Here is a 27,102-nt window from a genome sequence, read left to right as displayed (position 1 = left end):
ACATGTGTACATTTACGAGTATATGACTGTTTTACTTCCATAACAAAATCTAAGATCTTGTTTTATAAGAAGCAAATTTAATCTATCATGTGTACTGATTTTTTTTTATATCTTCGGTTGTCAGACCTATGCCTGATTTTTATTTTTCTGTTGCTGATCTCTAAATATTCAAAACCTCTTTACTTTTCTAAATACTAAAAATTTCTTTACTTTTCGTTTCCCATGTATCTTATTATTTTTATCACCAGTATTTACTTTCACCTTTTCAGAAGGATTTTAGCTTAATTCCCTGAAATTCAGTTACAAAGAAAGCAGTGTATGTTAGAGTCTAGTCATCTCACCTGCAGAGCAGAATTTTTATCAACCTTACTTAGACATACATACAAATAAAGCTTTTATTTTTCAGTAATGGTTTTTGTTATCTTGTAACATCAGCAGTTATCTAAACTCTATACTGACCTATCTTAACGCTAAACACTGTGCTATGCTTGGTTGCTCAGTCATGTCTGACTCCATGACCCCATGGACTGTAGTCCCCCAGGCTCCTCTGTCCTTGGGATTCTCCGGGCAAGAATACTGGAGAGGGCTGCATGCCCTCCTCCGGCAGATCTTCCCCACCCAGGGATCAAACCTGCATCTCCTATGCCTCCTACACTGACAGGTAGGCTCTTTGCCTCTGGCGCCACCTGGAAAGCCCAACTAGGGCACATGAATTCCAGAGGCAGAGATGGAAAAAACCAGCAGGAGCAAAACCCAGGGAATGAAAAGGCTAATGTTCTAGCATGATCCAGCATACTGGGGAGGCCCAGATAACTGCTACTTGTTCGAAATATTCCAAAGCACAGAAATCACTTGGAAGTCTTTGCAGTTCATTTTACAAAGTTGTCAATGGCCAGAAAACAAAACCTGAAAAGGAAGTCTGCACACGTGTGCTTCCTCACCTCCCCTTCTCTCCTGTCCTGAGGGGGACCCCTGCCCCAGGGTTACAGGGCGACCAAACACAGGACACCCGCCTGGACGGGCAAGACGACCAGCGTTTACCAGTCATGATGCCAAGAGGTATATGGTGGGGTCTGGCGCCTCACCGCCCCAAAGCCAATAAACAGGCCAGGTTGGTGGAAAGGAAAGTTTGCTTTATTTCTGATGTGGGCAACTGGGGGTGGGGCGGGGTGGACGTCTGTCCGCAGGCTGACCACTCCCCCCCTCATCCCTAGCAACCAGTGGGGCAAGAGATTTCCTGGACAGAAGGGAACTATACGCAGAAACAGCTCAGTCAACTCTGACAGTCATCAAGAAATTGGTCATCAGTGGTCTGATCAGCATCATCTTCATTGTTTTAAGTCCAGTTAATTTTCAGTTCCAGGGTGCGTTGGTTCCCATTTCTTTGAGGCCAGTTCTTGGAATTATGGCAGCTTCTGGCAGGTTATAGGCCAAGGGGTCGCAGAGAGTCAGAAGCCACTGAGCAAGTGAGCAAAGCGCACCTACAGGATTAGGTCCCTGGGCAACTGGTCTCCCATTGGGTGCAAAGCCAGCATATTAGCATAACCAAAGCTACTTTTCTTTCTCTCAGTACTCAGGAAATTCCAAATTTGGAGCGCTCTGTGCCAGGAATTGGAGGAGACCAAATACACATATCTTATTATAAGTCACAAACGGGCTCCACCGTCTCCTGCGTCCCTTCTGTACCTAGCCCATCCACTTCCTTCATCTCAACCCCCAGCCTCGCCCCCAGGCTGCAGTGGACCCTTCATCTATGTCATCTAGGATGAGCACCAGATTCAATGAGGGGCTAAAAAACCTGGAAAACTTTCATCATTGTAGAGGATATAGCTTCTTAACGATGGAATGATTGATTTTGGTTGTACTCCAAAAGGGGAATAAAAGAATTCCAAAAGTGGACCCTTTTTACAGACCACTCTTCTTTCATTCCATCCGATGAACTTGCAGAAAGGGAGCCGTGGGTGTGCCGATGCCCTTGCATGTTACCTTCCACGCAATTAGCGATAACTAGAGATCCTCCGTTTACCAAGCATGCAAAGCCCAGTCCTCAGGACAAAGGGACGCTCTGCCTCCTGCAGAAGCTTGGCCAGCCTCCAGTGAGCCCCTGGCAGACCGGCTATGGGCACACCGGGGCAGACACCAGTTAGGAACTTCGTGGGGGAGGGGGTGCGGAGGGGCTTAAGCCCACTTCCCAATGCACGACTTTTTGTAAAATTTCTCCCACTTCTGCAGAGTTTTCAAATAAATAAATATGAGAAAGAGAGAGAGATGAAGACGGAGTCTGCCCTTCACAGCCTGAGGGTGCTCCGTGTCTGCACAGCAAGCCTGCACCGCCGAGCTGCCAGAAATCAGAGGCACCCACGGGCTCAGGGCGAGCCAGGCGAAGGGGGTCCAGAGACCACTGCCACCAACTTCCTCAACTTCCTCTCCAAAATGTGCAAAAACCGGCCAAGACGGGCTTAACTGAATGTGCGGGGCACTGGGACCACGAAGCCGGAGCCCAGACTCCGGAGACCTCCAGGAGGTAAGGGGTCTAGCAGGCCAAGGAGCAGTGAGTGGAACGGAGTGGCCACAGGCAGGACACACGCTGGAGAACCCGGTGCGCTCAGGCGCCAGCGCGTACACAGGCACGGCGGTGGACGCGGGGGGAGGACACAGAAGCCGCCACTAATGCACATTCACGTACACCTAGCGCGGGTCCGCGTGCGCTCATGTTCAACCGCACGCACGAGCGCTCACACACAGGGCCATCAACAGGTGCAGAACCCGGGCTGGGCTAGTAGGCGGGCGGGTGGCCGCGCGTCCTCAGCCTCCTAGCGCGACTGGCACAGCCGCGCAGGAACTGGCCCGGGCCCGCACCCACCCGCGAAGCCAAAGCCTCCCCTATCGGCTGCACTAGGGCCCCAGCGGCCCTGGGACAGGCGCGCTCAGAGCAAGGCCAGGCCGCGGCGGCCAGGACCCCTGGAGCCCGGAGCGCCGACACGTCCCAGGGCCGATGGGACGGAGGCCGGAGCTTCCCCCACCCGCAGCGCCTCCCGAGCTGGCGGGCGACACCCGTTGCGTCCTCTGCTCTCCGACGCGCGCATCTGCCAGAAGGTCTGGGCACTCCCGTTTCACACCCTGCCTCCCCCGGGCGGAAGGGCAGGGCCAGGGGGCGCAGTCCCGCCGCATGCCGGCGGGCGGCAGGTGTCGGCCTCTGGATGCGCAAGCCTGGCTCTCAGGAGTGGGGACCGGGGAGCGCCGGGGCGCCGCGCCGCGAGGTGCGAGCCTTGTCCAGTCGCGGGCTGCAGGCCGGAGCGCTCGGGGCGGGCGGCCCCAAGCGGCTCACCGCCCCCGCCCCGGGTCCCCCCGGCCCGGCCACCCGCGTGCCCACGGGACGGCCGGCCAGGCGCGCCGACTGCGAGCCCGGGAGCGCGCGGCTTCTCCCGGGTCCTCCTCTGCTCGCGCCCCACCCCGCCGCCCTCTCTCCTGCCTCTCCCCGTCCCCTCCCCTCGCCTGCCCTCCCCGTCTCTCCCACGGTGCGGGCGGGCGCTCCGCCGCCGCCCCCGCCGCCCCCGCGGCCGCCACTCCGCCCCCCGCGCGGCGCGGAGCCGCAGTAATAACCCCGGCGCGGGCGGCGCATCCGCCGCGGGACACCGTGCTGCGCGCCGCCGGGCTGGTCCTCGGTGCCCGCTTCGCACGGCTGCCGGGCTGGGGAGCCTCCCGCGGCCCCGGGCCCCTCCGAGCGCCCCTCGATGGAGCCGTGCGTTCTCCCCGCGGCGGCGCAGCGCGGGCGACGGGCGCGGGGCGCGCTAGGCGGCCGGGCCATGCGGGTCCTCGGCCGCGCGGCGCTCTGGGTGCTGCTGCTGGCGCAGGTGGGTGTGCAGGTGGGTCCCGACGGCGGGGGCGGCGTTCCCTGGAGCCCCCCTCGCGCAGCCGGGTCTCACCGAGGTCTCGACGCTGTTTTCCCGCAGGCACCTGCTTGCGCCGTGGGACCCGCAGCGGCCTCGCCCGGGAGCCCGAGCGTCCGGCGTCCTCCTGGACCCGCGGAGTGGCCGGGCTCTGGGGAAGAGGGCGGTAAGTCCGCGCGGGGCGGGAGGGGTGGTTCGAACCTTTTCCGGGGAGCAGCTTGTAAACTCCCAAAGCTGGTTTACAAAACGCTGCGAAGGTTCCTAACTCAGGGAATTCCTTATAAGACGCTGCGGCGCTTCTCCAGCGAGCACCGCTGAGTCAACTTTCAGCAATATTTATATCATTTCCCAGTAAAACAGATGCGATTTACCAGCGTTATTACCATAAGCATCAGGGAAGAAAGCAACGGAATGTATTTAGATGAAATAGAAGAGAGAAATAACCTAGGAGTTATATTAATGCAGACACCAGAGCGATTGCAAAGCTTATAGCGCCTTTCATCCCCTCGTCCCCTCCTTCACCTGTCCCCTTTCTGGCCTTTTACAGCGAACACCCTTCACTGCCAGAAAACTAGAAACTAGAACAACCATAGGACCCAGCAGTCCCTCTACTGGGCATACACCGTGCCCGCCTGCCTGCGCAGTCGTGTCCGACTCTCTGCCCCTGGTGGACTGCAGCCCGCCAGGCTCCTCTGTCCATGGGATTCTCCAGGCAAGAATACTGGAGTGGGTTGCCATGGCCTTCTCCAGGGGATCTTCCCGACCGAGGGATGGAGCTCAGGTCTCCGGCATGGGCAGGTGTTTTCTTTACCACTGAGCCCCCTGGGAAGCCAGAGCAGAAGACAAAAAGACAGCTGTTTTGCTCTGTAGCTACCTTGGCATCGAAAGGGATGCTCCTGGAGAGCTGGCGGAATGGGTAATCGGTGTCTTGTGACTTCATAAGAGCAATGTCCAAGTCCAGTGCCTTGCTGTGACAGAAAAGCAGGTCAGAACTTTGTGCAGTGTGTGGTTATACTTTCTCTCCTCACAAGCGGCATTTATTATTCCATGTGTCAGGGGGAGAGACCTCCCTGTCCTGACCTGCTTTAGGGTAGCTGAGAAAGCAGGCGTTTAATTTCAGTTGCTAGCTGGCTTTTCATCTGAACCCAGTCCATTGGCAGTTGCTAAATACGAATACTTTGCATCGATTCCAAGAAGAAATTGCCATCTCAAATGTTGTTAGTGACTTATAGAGGTTTGATTACCCCATCATATTTTTTCAGTAAACCTTAAAAAATGAGTTAATAATTCAGAACTCCTGAATGTAGCTTCTTAATAAAACTCCTAAAGGCAATCATTGAATTATATGCGTTAATTACTGAGATTCCTCCTGTAAGAGCCTGTGAAGTGATAAATGAAATGCGGGAACGTAGGGCCTTTTCTGAATCCACCAGAGGGCGCTAGAGGTAAAGAATAGAAAACGTTTTCCCTGTATTTGCCAGTTATTTCAAGCTCACCTTTTTGGGCTTGCCCTTGTCTTCAGTGTTTCTCTTACGTTTCATTCTAGTATGTAGTGACTTATACTGTAGTTAATTCTTTCCCTACTTAAAAAGTAAGATTTTAAAAAAATTCTAGGTTTCTAGAATCATGAGAACTCCTGAAGGCCTCAGAAGAATTTTCAGTGTTTCCTAACATTTATGGGGTTTTCTGGGAGGTAAGAGCTTTAGAGATAGAGAATCACCTCCAGGAGGAGAACCCAAGACAAAGACATCTTGCCCAAGTGTGCCCTTCTCCCCGGAGGAGCGTCCTGTGAACTGGACTCCAGCCTGGCGGGCATGTGGCTCTGATGGCCTAACTCCTCAGCTGGGGTCACAAACCGCAGAGTTCCCGAAAGAACCAGTTGGCTGGCTTGGTTAGAACTTCACGGGGAAGGTGGGTGCCATCGTCAGTGAGGTTGTAGCCCAGGGGACACGCCGCCCCCTCGTCTCCCACTGTGGAGGTGTTTCAGGTCCACAGTTACAGATGGCTAACTTGAGAGAGTGAGTTTCAGTGGAAAGCTCCCACAGGATCAGAGAAAGACTCCTTGTGCTCAGCAGTGACCTCTTTTGACTTTGTGTGATGCTGGGGTTAGCTGACTGCTAGATGTCTGGGGATGCCTTCAAAACCTGGAGGCTCAGATGGTAACGAATCCGCCTGCAATGCAGGAGACCCGGGTTTGATCCCTGGGTCGGAAAGATGCCCTGGAGAACGGAATGGCAACCCACTCCAGTATCTGCCTGGAGAATCCCATGGATGGAGGAGCCTGACAAGCTACAGTCCATGGCTTCGCAAAGAGTCCGGCATGACTGAGTGATTAACAGTTTCTTTTCTTTCAAAACCCACAGCTGGCTTTGAAGTAACTCTTTTGGCCAAAAGGCTTGTTTAACACATATTTTAACCTCTATGGACAATGTTGCTGGGTGTCTGGGGTAATTATGCAGTTAGAAAGAGAACTCCATATATTCTGTGAGCAACAGTAGGTAAGTTCATGGAGATCAGTTCTATTTTCAGGCATTCGGGGCACTCCTTTCATTTTGGCTGATTCAGCATTGCTTCCCCTTCAGAGGAGACTTGAATGCTTTTTCTACAAATTAACCTTTGTCATAATAATAGCAGGTCTTTTTCAGAGCAAAGACAACAGCCATTCCTTTCTCCATGGGATCTTCCTGGCCGAGGGATTGAACCCAGGTCTCCTGCACTGCGGGCAGATTCTTTACCATCTGACCCACCAGGGACTCCCAAAAGATATAGCATGAGCTTGTTATTAATAGCTTTTCAAAATCTAGGGTAAGCTAAGCTTCCAGGTCAAGGGTGGAAGCTTTTAGAGTTTTGTTTTGTTGAACAAGAGAGACCTGTGTCTGTGTGCACGCATTCATAGTTCATATTGGTTTATACTCACACATTCACATAGCCTGAGACAGGGCAGGCCGGCCCAGTGTTGTGCTGGTAACTGTTTAACAACAGATTCTTGGAGGCTCTGGTTTGTCACGTGTGCTGGTTCCCACGGGCCAAATGCTCCCACCGCGGCTGATGACAAGCTATGCGTGTGAGGCTCTGAACATGCAGTTAGGACTCAACGCGCAAAATCCGTTCTCCAGAGCTGGTACCGGGCGACCGCGCACACGCACAGGGGGGTCACGCATCAAGCACTCAGTCTGAGGCTGGAGTCTCTCTAGACTCGGCGCTTAGTCAAAAACAGCTCTTGAAATCAAGTTGATCAGGGTGCTGACTGCAGCAGCCATGTGTGAATTTCTTCTCCTTAAAAATGCCTCTGTAGGGCTGAGGTCTTATTTCAGGGATTCTAAAGGATCAGGAATCTCACTAATTTTTTTTTCTTGATTTCACAAGCCAGTAGTTTGGGGGATTATAATTGTAAACCTTAGCTTGAGAGTTAGTTTGAAACTGTCATTTTACACCAGTGATAGATCACCTTCTCTCGGAGTAGTGGTAAGCGCACGGGGGAGAAGCTCTGCTTACTTTGTTCATTCATAGAATTCTGTAGCTATGAGCCTCTTCACGGTCATCTGCACAGAACTGACAGGGCGTATGTGATGCGGAGGCTGCTGCTTGACACAAGAGCCCGGGCTTCTCCGCCTTGCAGACGCGCTAGACCTTTGGTTGTGGCAGCCTGTCCTGTTCCTGGAAGAATATGTACCTTGGACTCACCCACTATATCCCCACAACACTGCCGTCTGCTTCTGCTTTGTGAAAACCAAAGTGTCCCCAAAAGTCCCCAGCATCTCCTGGGAGTGGGGGAGGGGTAGCACCCCCGCTGAGGGCCACTGGGCTCAGTTTTCACTCCTGTCCCCCTTTATCCTGTGAAAGGACTGTGATTGGTGACAGTGAGTGGCTTCGCGGTGGTTGGAGCCAGTGTGCTGTCTGAGCACGCGCCAGATTTCCAGAGCTGACCCTTAACCTCCTTAGGACATTTGGGAGCTGGTTTGTTGAAAATCAAAAGAAACCTGCGGGGAAACCATCACGTTCAAAAGAAGATTAGGACTTCTCTGGGGCACCAGTGGTTAGCTTCCGCTACAGGGGGCTTGGGTTTGATCCCTGGTCTGGGTACCAAGGTCAAGAAAAAAACAAAGTAACATAAAAAAAAGACTAAAACGAAAACACTGAAAACTCATCACTTCCCAGTTCTTTAAAAGTTTTGCTGTTGTTTCTCCTTTTGACAATGTTTGCCTGTGCCTCTGAGCAGTGCCGTACCATCCCCACCTTCTCTGGATGGGGACGGTATCTCTCTGGATGGCATCACTGATTCAGTGAACTTGGGTGAGCTCTGGGAGATGGTGAGGGACTGGGAGGCCAGGTGTGCTGCAGTCCATAGGATCGCAGAGTCAGATATGATTTAGCGGCTGAACGACAGCGACGTCACCTCTGTATGGTGGAGACGCTTTGTAACGGTGTGCTACCATGCAAACCTCTAAACTCCACGTTCGGTGATGTCACGTGGGTAACTGACATCAGCCTCGGTGGGAGTATTCATACCACGGAAACTGGCAAATGCTCCCCACCAGGCCGGCCCCCCGCCCCACCCCCACCACAGCTGGCTGTGAAAGAGGTGTCAGCAGAATGCTGCGTGCGTCTCTGTAAAGAGTCTTAGAAGTTACTTTGAAAAAGAGTTGTGATAGGTCTCCCTTCCCCATAAAGGATAAAGATTGTATGTCTTCCAAAGTAAAGGTCAGAAGAATATGACTTTATGTCATCTGGGAACAATCTGATTTTTTGAATGGTAATCATCTTTTTATGTGCAATAAATCTGCTCGTTACCAGGGTTTGGAACAGTCCCCAGGCTTTGTCCTCATTCCAGAGCCTCTGTCGGGATGGAAACAGACGGGTGTGAGGTGGAGACTCCCCGAGGGCTCGCAGGGCAGGAAGAAAGGTGTTAACACAGCCACGTCACACTAGCTTTTCCCCTGAGTCCAGAACGCGGGATGAGGAAGGCAGGTGGGGAAATGCAACTGCATGAGCAAGAGCTTTCCCCTGTTTTAGGAGTGCCCAGGGACAGACTGCTTTCTTATACAGTTCATGGGGTTCTCATGGAAAATTTGCTGAATTGGTTTGCCATCCCCTCCTCCAGTGGACAGTGTATTAAAAAGCAAAACCATCACTTTGTGGACAAAGGTCCATATAGCCAAGGCTATGGTCTTTCCAGTAGTCATGTTCAGAGGTGAGAGTTGGACCATAAACAAGGCTGAACGTTGAAAAATTGATGCTTTCCAACTGTGGTGCTGGAGAAGATGCTCGAGAGTCCCTTGGACTGCAAGGAGATCCAGCCAGTCCATCCTAAAGGAAACCAACCCTGAATACTCATGGAAGGACTGATGCTGAAGCTGAAATTCCAATACTTTGGCCACCTGATGCAAGGAGCCGACTCACTGGAAAAGACCCAGATTCTGGGAAAGATTGAAGGCAGAAGGAGAAGGGGGTGACAGGATGAGATGGTTGGAAGACATCATGCTTCAGTGGACATGAGCGCTGGCAAACTCGGGAGATGGAGAGGGACAGAGAGGTGTGGTGTGCTGCAGCCCATGGGGTCACAGCCGGACACGACTGAGTGACTGAATGAGCACAAGCGGTGGCTGTGGTCTCACACTTACACCAGGGTATTAACACCCGATTTGTTTCCTCCCCTTCTGAAATTATTGCATAGAATTCAAGCAGGTTTGCTTTACTGTCTTGTTTTCCTAAGTAAAATATGAAATAACCACAGTGTATTCTCCCATATCAGGCACCAGGGCCCTGCTTTGATGCATATTGCCAAGTTTGGTTGGCCAGTGGCCAGCCAGCGCCTGCTGACTGTCTAATCTGTATGGGCCCCAGGTCACCAGTTACCTGGACGGTGGGCCAGGTCTGTGAGCCCGGGAGTAGCCCTCCAGGGGATGATGTCAAAGCCCTTGACCCGAGCAAGCAGGAAGCATGGGCTCAAACAGGCCATGGCCAATCCTTCGGTTATGGGCTGGGTACCAGGCCCCTGACTCACCTTGCTGAGGAACTCATCACCAGGGGCTCTGGGCAATGCCTTACCATCCCCACCTTCTCTGCCTCACCCAAACCAGACACTTGCTTTTATGACCATCCAGTGGCTGCCACCCACTCTCTCTGGTCCAGTGGAACCCTTCAGATGCCTGCCAGGACGGCCCAGGGACTTGTGGGCGAGTACCTATATCAGAAGAGCTTTGGTTGTAAAGGAAAATTTCTTTTTTCAGAAAAAGTTACTCAAGTACTGTTCCCACGTGTGTGAGAGGTGCTCATCACGTCTGACTGTTTTATGACCCCGGGGACTGTAGCACTCCAGGCTCTTCCATCCGTGGGATTTTCCAGGCAAGGATACTGGAGTGGGTTGCCCTTTCCGCCTCCAGGGGAATCTTCTTGACTCAGGATTGAACCCGTGTCTCTTGCATTGCTAGCCGGTTCTTTACCACTAGTGCCAGCTAGCTAGTGGTTGTTCTGTCTCTTAGCTGTGTCTGACTCTTTGGGACGCCCCTGGACAGCAGCATGCCAGGCTTCCCTGTCCTTCACCATCTCCCAGAGCTTGCTCAACCTCATGTACATTGAGTTGGTGATGCCATCTCACCCTCTGTTGTCCCCTTCTCCACTTGCCTTCAGTCTTTCCCAGCATCAGGGTCATTTTTTTAAAAATTATTATTTTTTTTTGGAGGTTAATTACTTTACAATATTGTATTGGTTTTGCCATACATCAGCATGAATCCACCACAGGTATACACGTGTTCCCCATCCTGAACCCCACTCCCTCCTCCCTCCCCATACCATCCTCTGGGTCATCCCAGTGCACCAGCCCCAAGCATCCAGTATCATGCATCAAACCTGGACTGGCAATTTGTTTCATATATGAGATTATACATGTTTCAATGCCGTTCTCCCAAATCATCACAACCTTTCCCTCTCCCACAGAGTCCAAAAGCCTGTTCTGTACATCTGTGTCTTTTTTGCTGTCTCGCATACAGGGTTATCGTTACCATCTTTCTAAATTCCATATGATGCATTAGTATACTGTTTTTCTTTCTGGCTTACTTCACTCTGTATAATCGGCTCCAGTTTCATCCACCTCATTAGAACAGATTCAAATGTATTCTTTTTAATGGCTGAGTAATACTCCATTGTGTATATGTACCACAGCTTTCTTATCCATTCATCTGCTGATGGACATCTAGGTTGCTTCCATGTCCTGGCTATTATAAACAGTGCTGTGATGAACATTGGGGTACACGTGTCTCAATTCTGGTTTCCTTGGTGTGTATGCCCAGCAGTGGGATTGCCGGGTCATAAGGCAGTTCGCCTCATGTGGCCAAAGGATTGGAGTTTCAGCTTCAGTCCTTCCAATGAATATTCAGGGTTGATTTCCTTTAGGATTGACTGATTTGATCTCCTTACAGTCCAGGGTACTCTCAAGGGTATTTTCCAACACCGCAGTTCAAAAGCATCAGTTCTTCAGCACTCAGCTTTCTTTATGGTCCAACTTTCACATTCATATATGACCACTGGAAAAACCATAGCCTTGACTAGACAGACCTTTGTTGGCAAAGTAATGTCCCTGCTTTTTAATATGCTGTATAGGTTTGCCATAACTTTTCTTCCAAAGAGCAAGCAGCTTTTAATTTCATAGCGGCAGTCACCATCCTCAGTAATTTTGGAATCCAAGAAAGTCAATTCTGTCATTGTTTCTCCATCTTTTTGCCATGAAGTGATTGGACTAGATGCTATGATCTTAGTTTTTTGAATGTTGAGTTTTAAGCCAGCTTTTTCAATCTCCTCTTTCACCTTTAACACGAGGCCCTTTAGTTCCTCTTCTCTTTCTGCCATAAGGGTAGTGTCATCTGCTTATATGAGGTTATTGATAACTTATCCCGACAATCTTGATTCCAGCTTGTGCTTCATCCAGCCCGGCATTTTACATGATGTACTTTGCATAGAATTTAAATAAACAGGATGACAGTATACAGCTTTGACATGCTCCTTTCTCAATTTGGAAGCAGTCTGTTGTTCCATGTCTGGCTCTAGCTGTTGCTTGACCTGCATACAGGTTTCTCAGGAAGTAGATAAGATGGTCTGGTATTCACATCTCTTTATGAATTTGCTGCAGTTTATTGTGATCCACACAGTCAAAGGCTTAAGTGTAGTCAATGAAACAGAAGTAGATGTTTTTCTGGAACGCTCTTGCTTTTTCTGTGATCCAACAGATGCTGGCAATTTGATCTCTGGTTCCTCCACCTTTTCTAAATCCAGCTTAAACATCCGGAAGTTCTCAGTTCACATACTGTTGAAACCTGGCTTGGAGAATTTTGAGCATCACTTTACTAGTGTGTGAAATGAGGGCAATTGTGTGGTAGTTTGAGCATTCTTTGGCATTGCCTTTCTTTGGGATTGGAATGAAAACTGGCCTTTTCCAGTCCTGTGGTCACTGCTGTTTTCCAAATTTGCTGGCACATTGAGTGCAGCACTTTCACAGCATCATCTTTTAGGATTTGAAACAGCTCAACTGGAATTCCATCACCTCCACTAGCTTAGTTCATAGCAATACTTCCTAAGGCCCTCTTAATTTTGTACTCCAGGATGTCTGGCTCTAGGTGAGTGATCACACTACCGTGGTTATCTGGGTCATTAATATCTTTTTTGTATAGTTCTTCTTTACAAAAGGCACTGATCACTGCCTTCCTAAGTGATTAATGAAAAGAAATAAGGGAAACAATAGAATGGAAAAGACTAGAGAGCTCTTCAAGAAAATTAGAGATACCAAAGGAACATTTCATGCAATGATGGGTACAATAAAGGATAGAAATGGTATGGACCTAACAGAAACAGAAGATATTAAGAAGAGGTGGCAAGAATAAACAGAAGAACCTAGCTAGTACTGTTCACCAAATGACCAAATGCCACTTCTGTAGGACGATGCTTTATTTTACCTTATGACTCCAGGAAACATGTCCTACTCATGCAAAAGCACCAGTTATTAAGCATCAGACTGTCTCCTGAGAACATTTATTGGTAGAGGATCAGGATGAGAATATTAGGATCAAGTCTTGTCCTACATGTAAGAGGCGGTTGCATCCTGAGTTTTTAGGGTGTGAGCACCATGGTGTAGGTCTAGTCCTCTGGTGCTGGGCCTGACACCCCTTTCAAAGGCATCTTAGAGGGAATTTGGAGGAGGCCCGATATCTTGCTTGTCTGCTATTTCCTGGTGTTTAGACAAAATGCAGGCTAGGTAGCAAGTCTTCTCCAAAGCTGTGCAGGCCCATTGCTAGTACGCAGATGGAGACACACACAAGATATGTTTAAATGTTTGCAAGATGTAAATCAAAACAATACATTGGCTAAAACATTTCATAACCTAAGCTTTGACAAATCTACCTTCAGATCTTCCTGGGTGGTGCTAGTGAAAAGGAATCCACCTGCCAGTGCAGGAGACACCAGAGATACGGGCTCAGTCCCTGGGTTGGGAAGATCCCTTGGAGAAGGGAATAGCTACCCTCTCCAGGATTCTTGCCTAGAGAATCCCATGGACAGAGGAGCCTGGTGGACTATAGTCCAGGAGGTCACCGAGAGTTGGACAGGACTGAGCATGTCCGACGTTGGCAAATTGACCTTCACATGGTCTAAAAGCCCAGGTTCAAGCTTAGAGCATGGCGGTTTGGGAAGATACGATCCCTGGTGTGAAGCCCACCCCATGTCTGTGGTCCACATTCTGTCCCTCCGCCCAGAAACAACCACTCCCTGACTTCTCAATGGCAGAGATGATGTGTTAATAGTGGGGATGAAAGGGAGAATTCTGATCTGAGCAATGAAAAATAAGCAATGCTTGTTTTTATCTTTCTGACTTACTTCTTTCTGTATAACAGACTTTAGGTTCATCCACCTCATGAGAACTGACTCAAATACCTTCCTTTTTATAGCTGAGCAGTATTCCATTTTATGTATATACACCATATCTTCTTTATCCATCCATCTGCTGATGGACATCTAGGTTGCTTCCATATCCTGGCTATTGTAAATAGTGCTGCAGTGAATACCAGGATAGAAGACTCCTCCAGAGAAAGGAATGGCTGCTCACTCCAGTATTCTTGCCTGGAGAATCCCATGGACAGAGAAGCCTGGTGGGCTACAGTCCATGGGGTTGCAAAGAGTCAGACATGAGTCTTGTTAACTGGTTTCTGAAAAACTATCAGTATTTTTAAGCTAAAATTTCTTATTAGTGGAATGAAAATGTTGCTAAAAGACAATATGACTAAAAGAATGTTTAAAGCTATAAAAATGATTACTTATTATAATTATTCTGGTGACCCAAAAAGCCCATACTTGGCTTCATTTGGTCTGTGATCTCTTTCTCCTTAGACATGTCATGGCAATTTCTGGATTGGCGATATCACATTATAGGGACAGCAGTGACTTCCCCAAAGGCCCCTTTTAAGATTTCCCCTTTAAACTCTGATCTTATGCATTCTGTTTGGATTTGAACGGGTGGAGGTTGACATTTCCACCGTCTTTCTTGCTGGGTGATGATATCATCCAGTGTAAATTATATTTGAAGACTTCCTGATCCTTTTCAGAACTCTGAAATCACTCAGCCTCACATCCTCTCTTGATTTCAGACTATGAGCTGGTGTCTCCCTATGAGGTTGACCACAAGGGCAACTACGTGTCCCACGAAATCGCCCACCCCCAGAGGAGGAAAAGGGCTCTGGCCCAGCTCGGAGTTGACTCTCTGCACCTTCGGCTGAAAGGCTTCAGGCATGACTTCCACCTGGATCTGAAAGCCTCCAGCAAGCTGGTAGCACCTGGATTTCTCATCCAGACTTTGGGAAAGCAGGGCACGAAGTCGGTGCAGGCTTTCCCACCCGAGGATTTCTGTTTTTATCAAGGCTCCTTGCGATCCCACAAAAATTCCTCAGTGGCTCTTTCAACCTGCAAAGGATTGGTGAGTACAGCTCATGCCGCTGGTCATGAAGTGATGGGGACATGGAAAGGGGACAAGTGACAATATTTTGCTTGTACTTCGGATGGTTCTTCCACTATTGCAGTGCAGACTTCTTTGATTTGTCAAAGCAGGAGGAAAACCTGCCAAGTGGTACTTTCTAAAATGTGCTGGTTGCTTCCTTTCCCTGCTTGGAAGCAGCGTGAAGGTCCTGACTTCTGTCGTTGTTATTCTACAGTGAGTGAGGCAGAGCACTGCAGCCTGAAAACTGTACGTAAGAACTTATGGCCAAGTCTGAAGGCTGTGACTTCTTCAGGGTTATTGGTCCTGACTTATCGGTTCCTTAAACATGTTTGTCACTTCCTAGCACTGGAGGATTGTCTTAACTTTGAATAGAACAATGGTAACCAACTGATTGGCCATGTGGGTTATTTGATCTAGTGCTTGAAAATGCCTTATTTCTGTCATTCTGATGTTGGTGACATATTTACGGATTTGAACATTCATTTCAAACATAGTGATGAGTCCATGGCAGGGCAGTGTTGGTCTTACTGGGCTAGTGATGTTATTGGTGTTTTCTTCTTGTCCTTAATATCCGAACTGAAATGAAACATTCACTCAGTCATGTCTGACTCTGCAACCCCATGGACCGTCTGCCAGTCTCCACTGTCCATGGAATTCTCCAGGCAAGAATACTGGAGTGAGTAGCCATTCCCTTCTCCGGGAGTTCTTTCCAGCCCAGGAGCTGAACCTGGGTGTCCTGCTTTGCAGGCAGATTCTTTACCATCTGAGCCACCAGGGAAGCCTACTATTTAATTAGCCATTAAACATCTTCGATACCGCAGGTGGTCCTCTGTGCAAAACCCAGAGTCTGGGGCATCAGGTCAACTTGTAAAGGTACCTGAATCCCTCAGGGCGACCTAAGCTGAAATCTTAATGGCTTGTCTTTTACTTTTCTTAAAATATTTCCGTTTTAGAAGACAAAAGCTTAGAAGATGCTTGAATTCTTGGACAAAAGCTAATTAGTCAGACACAGATGAGGGAAACATGATGTAAGTAGCAAGCTGAAAAAAATGTGGGGTCAAAGCAATAAGGTCTTGATCGTGTTTGGCGACCAGATTTTTGAACATTTATTACATCTCCAGAAAATCATCTAAGTCTGTCTTATTCCTTTCCCTGTTTGGAAAGAGAATTCAGACTCTACATCTCGTAAGGATTTTGTGCGCGTGTACATGAATACTAGATGCTAAAGGGGCATTCAAAACTAATTCCTTGAAATACTAAATATGTGAAAATGCTATGTCCTGTGAATTTTTTTAAAATATATATTACCATTCTGCTTTTTAGGGAGAATTTGGTATGGTCTGGGCTCATGTCTACTATCTTTGCAAAGGCTTTTGGTTTGGGAACGGATACAGTGGGGAATTGTCAAGGGTAGGATGGTGATGACTTGGCACACTGTTCAGCATGAAGATGGTGTGGTCAGGTTCTTCCATTGTTCTCTTGAGAAGCATAAGTGAAAGTGAATTAGCTCAGTCTTGTCCGACTCTGTGCTATCCTGTGGACAGTAGCCTACCAGGCTCCTCCTTCCATGGGATTCTCCAGGCAAGAATAGTGGAGTGGGTTGCCATTTCCTTCTCCAGGGGATCTTCCCAACCCAGGGATCAAACCTGGGTCTCCCACATCACAGGCAGAAGCATAGATCTTCCTTAATGAAAGAGTTATAACTCTTCATATAAGGCTCCAAAGGAAGAATCCTTGGCTTTCTTCAACAAAGGCTCAGACCAGACACGGGAGCCATCTTTGTGGTGAGGAGGTGCGCCGTGCCCTGCACAGCACCCTTGAGTTTGTTTGTGGAGGCTGAGTAAGGCACTTGCTCCCTCCTAACCCAGCAGGGGTGCAGGCTCATGATGCCCTGGGTCTCGTGAGCCAAGGCTTCTCCATGATGGCTGAGCCATGCCCTGGAGTCTGTCCCATGAATAGAGTCGGTTGGCAGCAGCTTGAGATTTCTGGCTCTCTTTGAACTCAATGGGAGTTAACACCAAAAGCTGTAAATGACAACTACATGCAAGATGGTGAAAGGAACAGAAGAGGACTCCTCTGCCTAATAAACGCTGGAATTTAATATTTTGGTGACTGGAATAGAAAGCTGTGTGCTTTCACTATTAATCTTCCAAATACCTTAATTCCAACTAAAGTGACATTTTGTCCATAGAAAGTCATTGCACACATGACTTCAATTCGACTTATGAGTGTGCATTTCAGGGGCATTTACCATATGATAGGACAAATCAAAGGCATTATAAGGAAAAACAGGAGGGTTATGAAGTCCTCTATCTTTAGCCAGATAATAAAATTATTGAATGGGGATGCCCCACGAATCACTGCCAAATCTGTGACTTCCTTCTTTGATTGATGGTTACCCCATCCCTCCTCTTCCAAACCTGTTAACACATGAAGAAAAATAGCATACCTTTTATATTACATGATGCTGCCTTTTTTTGTTACTGTTATTCTTGGTTCTTTCAGGTTCTAATTAAAGGTCCAGGTGGATATCAGTTAAGCCCTTTCTTACTGGGTTTCTAGATAATGCAGTGATCTGATGGGAGTCAGGAGTGTGGTTCTGATTTATAGTAAGTACATATTCTTAAAGAAGAAAGACAAAATCAAAATGAACATTTTGTTTGTAATTGTCTGTGAATAGTGAATGTGCTTCAGAAGTGTGCCTTGCCAGAGCCTATCAGAGTTGGATCCAAGGAGTGCGTTGTCTGATGAGAGAAGCAGGGGGTAGTTAATTTGCTGCAGAGTGATAAAATAAAGACAGATGTGGGTGTTAGGAGAACTTAAATGAAGACTCCTCGCTCTAAGCAGTGAGGGGCAGCAGTGCCAGAGTAGTCCTCTGGGGGAAATATTGTGCAAAGCTGAATCCTTATTGTAGAATTGGAGTGTGATGCTTGTGAGTGGAGGAGTCACAAGCAGTCTCAGGGAAGATCGTGAACATCGGTCAAGCTCATGGGTCCTTCATAACACCGTCTATGAGTATTTGGAGTTAATATTTGTAAATGAAGCCCAAGTATAGTAAACTGAATAAGATCTGGAAGCCCTAAAATGACTTCTAGAGTCATTCTGGTGTTGCCAAGAGTATATTGACTCATTTTGCTAAATAAGGTTAATTAAAAAAAGTATCTGCTGTGCTTACATCCCTACCAAAATGACATCAGAAAGCTGTTCTGATTACTAATCACAAGCACATAGATGTGTGCCGCACAGTAGGTGCTCTTCAATACTTGTTAAACAGTGGATAGAATTACGGGGCTAATTACACTGTAGGAAACAGTGATGACCGTGACAGTAGAGAAGGAACAGCAGTAACTTACTGACTGTTGTTTGCCAAAGACTTGCCTAATAGCTTCCCATTTACTATCTCACTTGGCCTAACGATAACTCTAAGAGATAGGTCCTATTTTAAAGAGCTTTATTAATATATAATTTATATGTCAACAGAGTTTCACCCCTTGAAAATGTATAATTTGATGTTTTTTTTTTTTCAGTATATTCCGTGACTTGTGCAAACATCACTACAATCTGAGACATTTACATCATCCCAAAAAGAAACTCTGTATAGTCCAGTCCCTCTCATTTCTCTGAAACCTGCATCAGTCAGTCGTAGGTACCAATTAGTGTAACACTCTGTGTCTATAGATTGACCTACTCTGGACATTTCTGATAAATGGAGGCTAAGATATGTGGTCTTTTGTGACTAGCTTCTTTCATTTAGTATACAACATTCAAGATTCATCCATGTGTTTTAGCGTGTTTAAAGGCTTCATTATTTTTATTGGTAAATAATCCTTTGTGTTCGTATGCCACTTTTTATTTTGATGTCTATCAGTTGATAGGCATTGTTTGTATTTTCTTTGGTTATGTGAACGGTGTTGCTATAAACATTTGCATACAAGCTTTTGTGTGGACGTAAGTTTTCATTTCTCTCGAGTATGAATTTCTCCTGGAAGTGCAATTGCTAGATCAAATGGGAATTCTGTGCTTACTATTTATCAGATTCTGAACCGTTTTCCGCAGTAGCTGCACCGTTTTGCATCTGTCCAGCAATGCATAAGTGTTCCGGTTTCTCCACATTCTGGAAACCGTTTGTTCTTGTCCATCTCTTCTTCTTAGAGGCATCCGAGTGGCTGTGAAGCGGTGTCTTGCTCTGGATTTGATTTGCTGGGTGGAGACGATCGGTTGGCGGTTTCTTTTGGTTTTCATTGTTTGCTGTGTGTTTCTCCATCGGCATTTGCATATTCCATCCTGCTGCCATCTGGCATTGTTTCTGTTAAGAAGTCTTCTGTTTATCTCACTGTAGTTTTGTTATTCATAAAGCATTGGGGTTTTTGTTCTTGTTGCTGCTCTCAATGAGTCTTTGTCTTTCAACATTATTACTGTGCTGTGTATAGATGGGTGTATGGTTGAGTTTATCCTTCTCAGAATTATATGAGTTCCCTGAATATTCATATTAATATTTTCCCTCGATATGAAAAGTATTTGACCACTCTTTCCTCAACTATGTTTTTCTTCTCCTTTCTTTGGTACTTTCATACTCTTGCTCTTCATATATTGGTGTGTTTAATGAAGTAGCACTTTTCTCTGAGGTTCCACTCATTTTTCTTCATTCATTTTCCTCTGTGCTCCTCAGATGTGTAATCTTGATTGATCAATCACCAAGCTTACTGATTCTCTGCTAGCAGTTCAAATCTATTATTAAGATTCTGTAGTAAATTTTTTATTTGGAGAGTACACTTTTCAACTTCAATTTGGTTCTTTTTATAATTTCTCTTATTCTGTATTTTATGAGATGTTTCTATTAGGCCTCGCTTTAACACTTTGGACATGGTTTCCTTTGGTTCTTTAAACATATTTGTAACAGTGGCTTTGGAGTGTTTGTTTGTCTGCTAAGTTAAACGCCTAGATCCCCTTAGAAGCAGTTCCCATTTCTTCTTTCTTTTTCTGTGTATGGGTCACACTTTTCTGTTTCTTTTTGTGTCTCATAATTTCTTTGCTGAATACTGAGCGTTATAGATAATATATCTTAGCAACTCTTGATACTCTGAGACTGACCATATGCCACCACTCAAGTGATTGTTGCTGTTGCTTTCTGTCTTGCTTGTTTAGTGACTAGATCAGTGAAGTCTGTTTTCTTTGCAACATGCAGCCTGCAGTGTGGCCTCTCAGAGAGTGCAGAGTTAGGGCATGTGCACGATCTTTCTGAAGCCTGTGCTCATCTGCCTCTGTTGGTATCACACCAGCTGTTAGCCTGCATTAACTGCTAGGTGATCTTTTTACATTCTGTTTAACAGCATGCTTGGTCTTGAATTGCTCCACAGTCTAATTTGCTTATAGAAGGGCTTTGCAGGACTAGGATGTGGCCAGTTACTGAGATCACTCCAACAGCAGGAAGAATCCTCTTGTCTTTTTCCCTGACTCTCTCTGCTAAACTGCCAGCTGGGGTACTGTTTCGTTTCTTGGTATGTGTGTCATAGAGCAATCAGCTTTCTCTTAATTGCGTGCAACAAGAATACCCATTATTTTGTATAATGCTGTTAGGCATAACTTGCACAGTCTGTTCCAAATAGAATCATTCCTTTAAAGTGAGCTTCTTGTTCATAGAACTTGTTTTTCCTCCTGGGAAAAATCTGTGTGCCTGTAAAGGAGCTGGAACTGATATACACTTCTCCTTTCAAAGTGACACCTCTGTCTCTGAGTGGAGCTCTGGGTGCTAATAGTAGCTCCTGGTTGTCTCAACTTTGGTTCTGAGCATGAAACCCCTACTTTACAAAGGCTCCAGGTTGGAGGTGTTCCAGGATCTGTTATTCTCAGCCTGCTGAGCCTGGCGTAGAGCTTCCATCCTGTCATCAGGAGTTTCTTCAGTTCAGTTGCTAAGTCATGTCCAAGTCTTTGCAACCCCATGGAGTGCAGCACACCAGGCTTCCCTGTCTATCACCAAATCTCAAGGAGTGGTGGGGCTGGCTTAGCAGAAGGCAAATCAGCTTGCATACCCATGCCTGTCCTTAATAGAGTTTCTGCAATATAGAACTGTGGTGGGGGTGGGGGGGTCTCCCTAGCATTCCAGAGGTTAAGATTTCCCACTTATAATACAAAGGATAGAGATTTGATCCCTGGTTGAGAAATTAAGATTACACATGCCATGTGGTATGGCCAAAAATATATTTATACATGTAAATACATACACACACTCACATTGTTGTTGCTGTTCAGCCACTCAGTTGTGTCCAACTCCTTGCTCCCATGGATTGCAGCATGCCAGGCCTCCCTGTCCCTACCATCTCCCAGGGCTTGCTCAAACTCATGTCCAGTGAGTCAGTGAGATCATCCAACCATCTCATCCTCTCTTGTACCCTTCTCCTGCCTTCAATCTTTCCCAGCATCAGGGTCTTTTCAAATGAATTAGGTCTTCACATCAGGTGGCCAAAGGATTGGAGATTCAGCTTCAGCATCAGGCCTTCCAGTGAGTATTCAGAGTTGATTTCCTTTGAAATTGGCTGGTTTGATCTCCTTGCTGTCTAAGGTACTCACAAGAGTCTTCTCAAACACCACAATTCAAAAGCATCAGTTCTTTGGTGTTCAGTTTTCCTTATGGCCAAGCTCTCACATCCATACATGACTACTGGAAAAACCATAGCTTTGACTATACAGATCTTTGTTGGCAAAGTAATATCTCTGCTTTTTAATATGCTGTCTAGGTATGGCATAGCTTTTCTTCCAAGGAGCAAGGTTTTGTTTGTGCCCACCAAGTCACTGATGCTGGGAAAGATTAAAGGTGGGAGGAGAAGGGGAAGACAGAGGATGAGATGATTGTATGGCATCACCAAATCAATGGACATGAGCTTGGGTAAAATCCAGGAGTTGGTGATGGACAGGGAGGCCTGGCGTGCTGTAGTCCATGGGGTCACAAAGAGTCAGACACGACTGAGTGACTGAACTGAGCTGACTGAACCAAGAGTCTGTTTTCCCAGTCCTGTTGGAGCTCTGTAATTAAATCCCCTTGGCCTTCAAAGTCACATTCCCTGGGGGTTCTCACTCCCTTTGATGGATCCCAAGGTTGGGAAATGTGTTGTGGGCCCTTGAACTTTTGCAGCATTGCAGAACTTCTTTGGTATAATTGTTCTCCAGTTTGTGGGTTGTCTGCCTGGTGGCTATGGTGGGGCTCGTATGCCACGCCTCCGAGGTCTGCTGCAGCCAGAGCCCCTGTCCTGGGGGCAGGGCACTGCTGACACATGCCTCTGACGGAGACACTCAAACATTCCTCAAAGGCAGGTCTGGCTCAGTCTCTGTGGGGACCCTGGGTCCTGGTGGGCACAAGGTTTTGTTTGAGCCTTCTGAGCATCTCTGGCGGGTATAGGGTTTGATTCTAAATGCAACCTCACCCCTCCTACTGTCTTTTTGGGGCTTCTCCTTGCCCTTGGACATGGGATATCTTTATATATACATAACCAAGGGGATAAGAGGTGTTGGTGCCTTGTGTCTCCTGACTTTAAAATATAGCCCTAGAGTGGGTGTTAGGGCCATAGGGAGCATGGTCACATTGAGCAGGGGAAAAGGTAATATGTGACTAGACCATGGGCTCAAATACAACCAAATTTTATCATTCTTTTACAGACTTACTACATTTAATTCAATAGATGATTTCCCACTCTTTATAAAAATATTTTTATTTATTTTACTTATTTGGCTGTACTGGGTCTTAGTTGGGATCTTTGATCTTTGTTGTGGCATTCAGACTCTTAGCTGTGGCATGTGGGACCTAGTTCCCTGACCAGGGATCGAACCCAGGCCTCTCGCATTGGGAGCATGGAATCTTAGCCACTAGACCATCAGGGAAGCCCTTCACTTTTTTTTTATTTTATTAAAGTATGAGAGAGGTGAATCATAAGCTTTGGGTGAACACACACATGCTACTATACATATATAAGGTAGGTAATCAACAAGGACCTACTGTATAGTACGGGGAATTCTACTCTGTCGTCCGTGATAATCTATATGAGAAAAGATTTTCCACTTTTTATGCCCTTAGGACAATTTCTAGAGACTTTCAATGATGTGTGTGTGTGTGTGTGTGTGTGTTATTTTCACCAGGCAAATGGTTGTCTTACTTGAGAGAGAATCTTCTGCATTCCTTACACAGCCATTCTCGAAGTCAGTCTCTGTTGGATGCTATTATGAACATATTTTGCAAAGCACTGCCCAAAGCTATTTTGTTATCGCCGTTCTACAGATGACTCCCAAGGTAATTCTTGAAAGAGTGGGATTTTGGCCTAAGCTGAGTGACTTCAGAACAGCACTTGAACTCCCAGGACCGTCTTGCTTCCCCTGATCGTGAGGTCATTGTTGCACCACAGGGACCCACAAGGCTGTTTATGTGGATTCCATTGCATCATCCTTGAATACGCTGAAGTGTAAGCATGCTCTTCTTTGGTTTCCACCCCAAGGCCACCTTCCTCGGTATCAAGCCCTCTCAGAATTTAGCGGGTGATGTGTAATATATTAGGCCCTTATATTTAAAAACATGGATTCATTCCACAGTTATTTACTTGTAGGTTTTTTAAATACCAGACTGTGGATCCTTGAAGAGATATTGTTTTATTCACCTTTGTTTTTCCAAAGTTCCTGTTAACACTGAGTTCCCTTTTTATTGCAATGAATGATTGTATTTCACATTCACAAACAAAAATATTTCATCTTCTCAACCTCTATTTTGAGATATGAATAAATATAAAATTCATATTATAATACATTTTGTATGATTTCCTTTAGTGACGAATGTCAAATAATCTAAATGTTCTTTTTCTTTTGAAGTACTGTATTTTTAGAAATGGTCTAATCAATAAGATTTCTGACAGGCTATTTTTAGAAACTCCCATTGTCAATACTTTAAATGAGCTTTCTTTGGAACTATCTTCTGTTGCATATAACAGAATTAGATTTTCTCAAAGGATCTTATGCCAGTCCTATGCTTGGATTGTGCTCAGTCACCAAGTCATGTCTGACTGTGTGACCCCATGGACCATCGCCTGCCAGGCTCCTCTGTCCATGGGATTCTCCAGGAGTGGACTGCCATGCCCTCCTCCAGGGGATCTTCCCGACCCAGGGATTGAACCTGAGTCTCATGCACTGCAGGTGGATTCTTTACTGCTGAGCCACCAGGGAAACATATACTTGGATTAATACTTTTTAAAAAGATATTAAATCTGTCATTGGTCCTTGGCACAGAATCTGGAAGGATTTTAGCTCCTCTTGTGTAGTTTGTTAAGGTGTTAATGCATAGGATACATACAACTGCTCCTAAAATCTAATTATTTTCTTGTTTTCAGTAGTATTGCAAACCTTGTAAATGCCACAGTTCTTAGTTCAGTTTTCAAATTCCCTCACTTGGTTGGAGACTTACTTGGGGCCCTTGTTTGAACTGTATGATGTTTCATTTCCAGACACAAACTCCAGGGATTCTTTGGAAAACCTAGTCATTGAGGGTTTTCCTAATGCACCCAATAAATCCTAGGAACTGTCTGAAATGTTGCCAAATTTGTAACTGACTTTGAAAAATGTTCTTGAGCCAGGAAAGTAAAACAGGAGCAGAAAGGGAGGACCAACACAACAGATGGTTAGCAAAGCTAATATGAATTTTAAAAGAAAAATGTCACTATCTGAGAAAACCAGTGATGGCATACCAGTTGAAAATAGGTCAGCCTTAGGAGGCATGTAGGAAAATTGTACAGAAAATAAAGTTTTTGGGTGAAGTAGACCTGAGCATTGATTATTAGGAGATTTAAAAAGTGGGTATGGGGAACTTAATGTACTGAATCATTACATAAATTCTGTTAATTACTTAAGATTAAATATAATGCAAATATTTAAATTGACAGAATGGAATGTATGTTATTATTAGAACAAGGTCAGAGTAACTCTTGGGCTTCCCTTGTGGCTCATAAGGCAAAGAATCTGCTTGTAATGCAGGAAACCCAGGTCCGAACCCTGGGTTGGGAAGATCCCCTGGAGAAGGAAATGGCAACACACTCCAGTATTCTTGCCTGGAGAATCCCATGGACAGAGGAGCCTGGTGGGCTACAGTCCATGGGGTGGCAAAGAGTCAGTCGGACATGACTGAGTAACAATAAAGTAACATTTATAATATACTTGATGTGGGGCTTCCCAGGTGGTGCTAGTGGTAAAGAATTCACCTGCCAATTCAGGAGACACAAGAAATGTGGGTTCGATCCCTGGGTCAGGAATATCCCCTGGAGCAGGAAATGGCAACCCACTCCAGTATTCTTGCCTAGAAAATTCCATAGACAGAGGAGCCTGGCAGGCTACAATCCACGTGATCACAAAATAGTTGGGCACAGCTGAGCAACTGAACACGCATATACTTGATGTGTCCAGATTTTTCTATTAGGTTTACATTGTAAACAAACCAAAAAAATGAGATGATTAGAGAAATTTAAGTATAAAACTTTGATTGTATTCCATTTCCTTTACTTTTCAAGTGATGAACCTGAGATTCAAAGAGAGTAAATGACTTGGTCAATATTATAAAGGCAGGTAAGGTTTAGGAAGGTCTAGGATGTTTGTCTTTAGATTCTCCATCCAGGGATGTTTTCACTGTAACAGAATTGGATGCTATTAGTTTTCATTACAAGGAAGAGTCAATTGAAGACTTTCTATGTTGGAATATATGCCAGAGATGTTGAAGCGAGTGATCCTTGTTCTGGAGATCTGGGGCCAGTAGCATGGGGACAGGACAGAGTGGGATGCTCAGTTCTGGTTAGTGTTTGGTACTCCTGGTGTCCTTTTGTTGGAAGTAAGTGCCTCCCCTGTATGGCAGCTCCCAAATAGGCACTCTCTGTGGCCAATACAGTATTTACTGTGAGGATCACTGGAATGGTGCTCATTTCCACAGCCAGCATGACCAGGATTTTCTACGAGGCAAAGTTCAACCTGAGAACAGCCTTATGATCCCCTGGAGGAGCAAAGATGTGATCCCTCTAAGGGATGATTCATGTCTGGGATTTTCCAAAGGACCTGAAACCTACTTTTTAGAGAGTGACTATTTCAGAGAAAGTCCAGGCTAGAGAGAATATAAAAAGGAGGTCAGATGAAGGCAAGATCTTTAAAGTATGATCCTGTCTTGCCTGAGGTTTGATTGTACTGAGCAGTCTGATTGTACTTGCATAATTCACATGTAACATTTTTCTTCTTAAATATCACTTTCAACAAAAGGACCTCCCTGATCCACTCCCCCCACCACCACCACCACCATTTAAAATTGCCTATTCTCCTTTCACATGTAGTTCCTATCCCCTTCCCAGATTTATTTTTCTACTCAGATTTATCATTACCATTATTAATTATAGCCTGGTTAGGGGACACAAACCACATAAACTAATTGAAAAGAGAGAATTAATACAGTGCATTAATTGGATATTAAAAACTGAAAACAGAAAAGGAAAATACCCAGACACATAGCATAGCAAGTGCAGGAAGCAGCCACCGGATCTCAAGTTGAGGGACTGAGGAAGAAGTTCAGTTCAGTCGCTCAGTCGTGTCCGACTCTTTGTGACCCCATGAATCGCAGCACAACAGCCCTCCCTGTCCATCACCAACTCCTGGAGTTCACTCAAACTCACGTCCAACAAGTCAGTGACACCATCCAACCATCTCATCCTCTGTCATCCCCTTTTCCTCCTGCCCCCAATCCTCCCCCCCACCCCAGCATCAGAGTCTTTTCCAATGAGTCAACTCATCGCATGAGGTGGCCAAAGTACTGGAGTTTCAGCTTTAGCATCATTCCTTCCAAAGAAATCCCAGGGTTGATCTCCTTCAGAATGGACTGGTTGGATCTCCATGCAGTCCAAGGGACTCTCAAGAGTCTTCTCCAACACCACAGGTCAAAAGCATCAGTTCTTCAGTGCTCAGCTTTCTTCACAGTCCAACTCTCACATCCATACATGACCACTAGAAAAACCATAGCCTTGACTAGATGGACCTTAGTCGGCAAAGTAATGTCTCTGCTTTTGAATATACTATCTAGGTTGGTCATAACTTTTCTTCCAAGGAGTAAGCGTCTTTTAATTTCATGGCTGTAATCACCATCTGCAGTGATTTTGGAGCCCTGAAAAATAAAGTCTGACACTGTTTTCACTGTTTCCCCATCTATTTCCCATAAAGTGATGGGACCGGATGCCATGATCT

At 46.2% G+C, this 27,102-nt stretch overlaps 1 protein-coding gene across 1 annotated transcript in view; it reads left to right on the top strand.

The window, feature by feature from the left end:
• The window catches only part of ADAMTS16 (ADAM metallopeptidase with thrombospondin type 1 motif 16), a 183,035-nt gene continuing 159,739 nt past the window's right edge, over positions 3,807–27,102 (top strand). The window contains exons 1-3 of the mRNA XM_018065480.1: positions 3,807–3,866; positions 3,954–4,056; positions 14,519–14,844. Of these exons, the coding sequence (XP_017920969.1) occupies positions 3,807–3,866; positions 3,954–4,056; positions 14,519–14,844 (489 nt within the window). The remainder of the gene's footprint in view (positions 3,867–3,953; positions 4,057–14,518; positions 14,845–27,102) is intronic.

The sequence above is a fragment of the Capra hircus genome, chromosome 20 (assembly GCF_001704415.2).
Source record: "Capra hircus breed San Clemente chromosome 20, ASM170441v1, whole genome shotgun sequence".
NCBI lineage: Eukaryota > Metazoa > Chordata > Mammalia > Artiodactyla > Bovidae > Capra > Capra hircus.
Note: the sequence above shows the minus strand (reverse complement) of the source record. Positions and strands in the feature narration are given on the sequence as shown.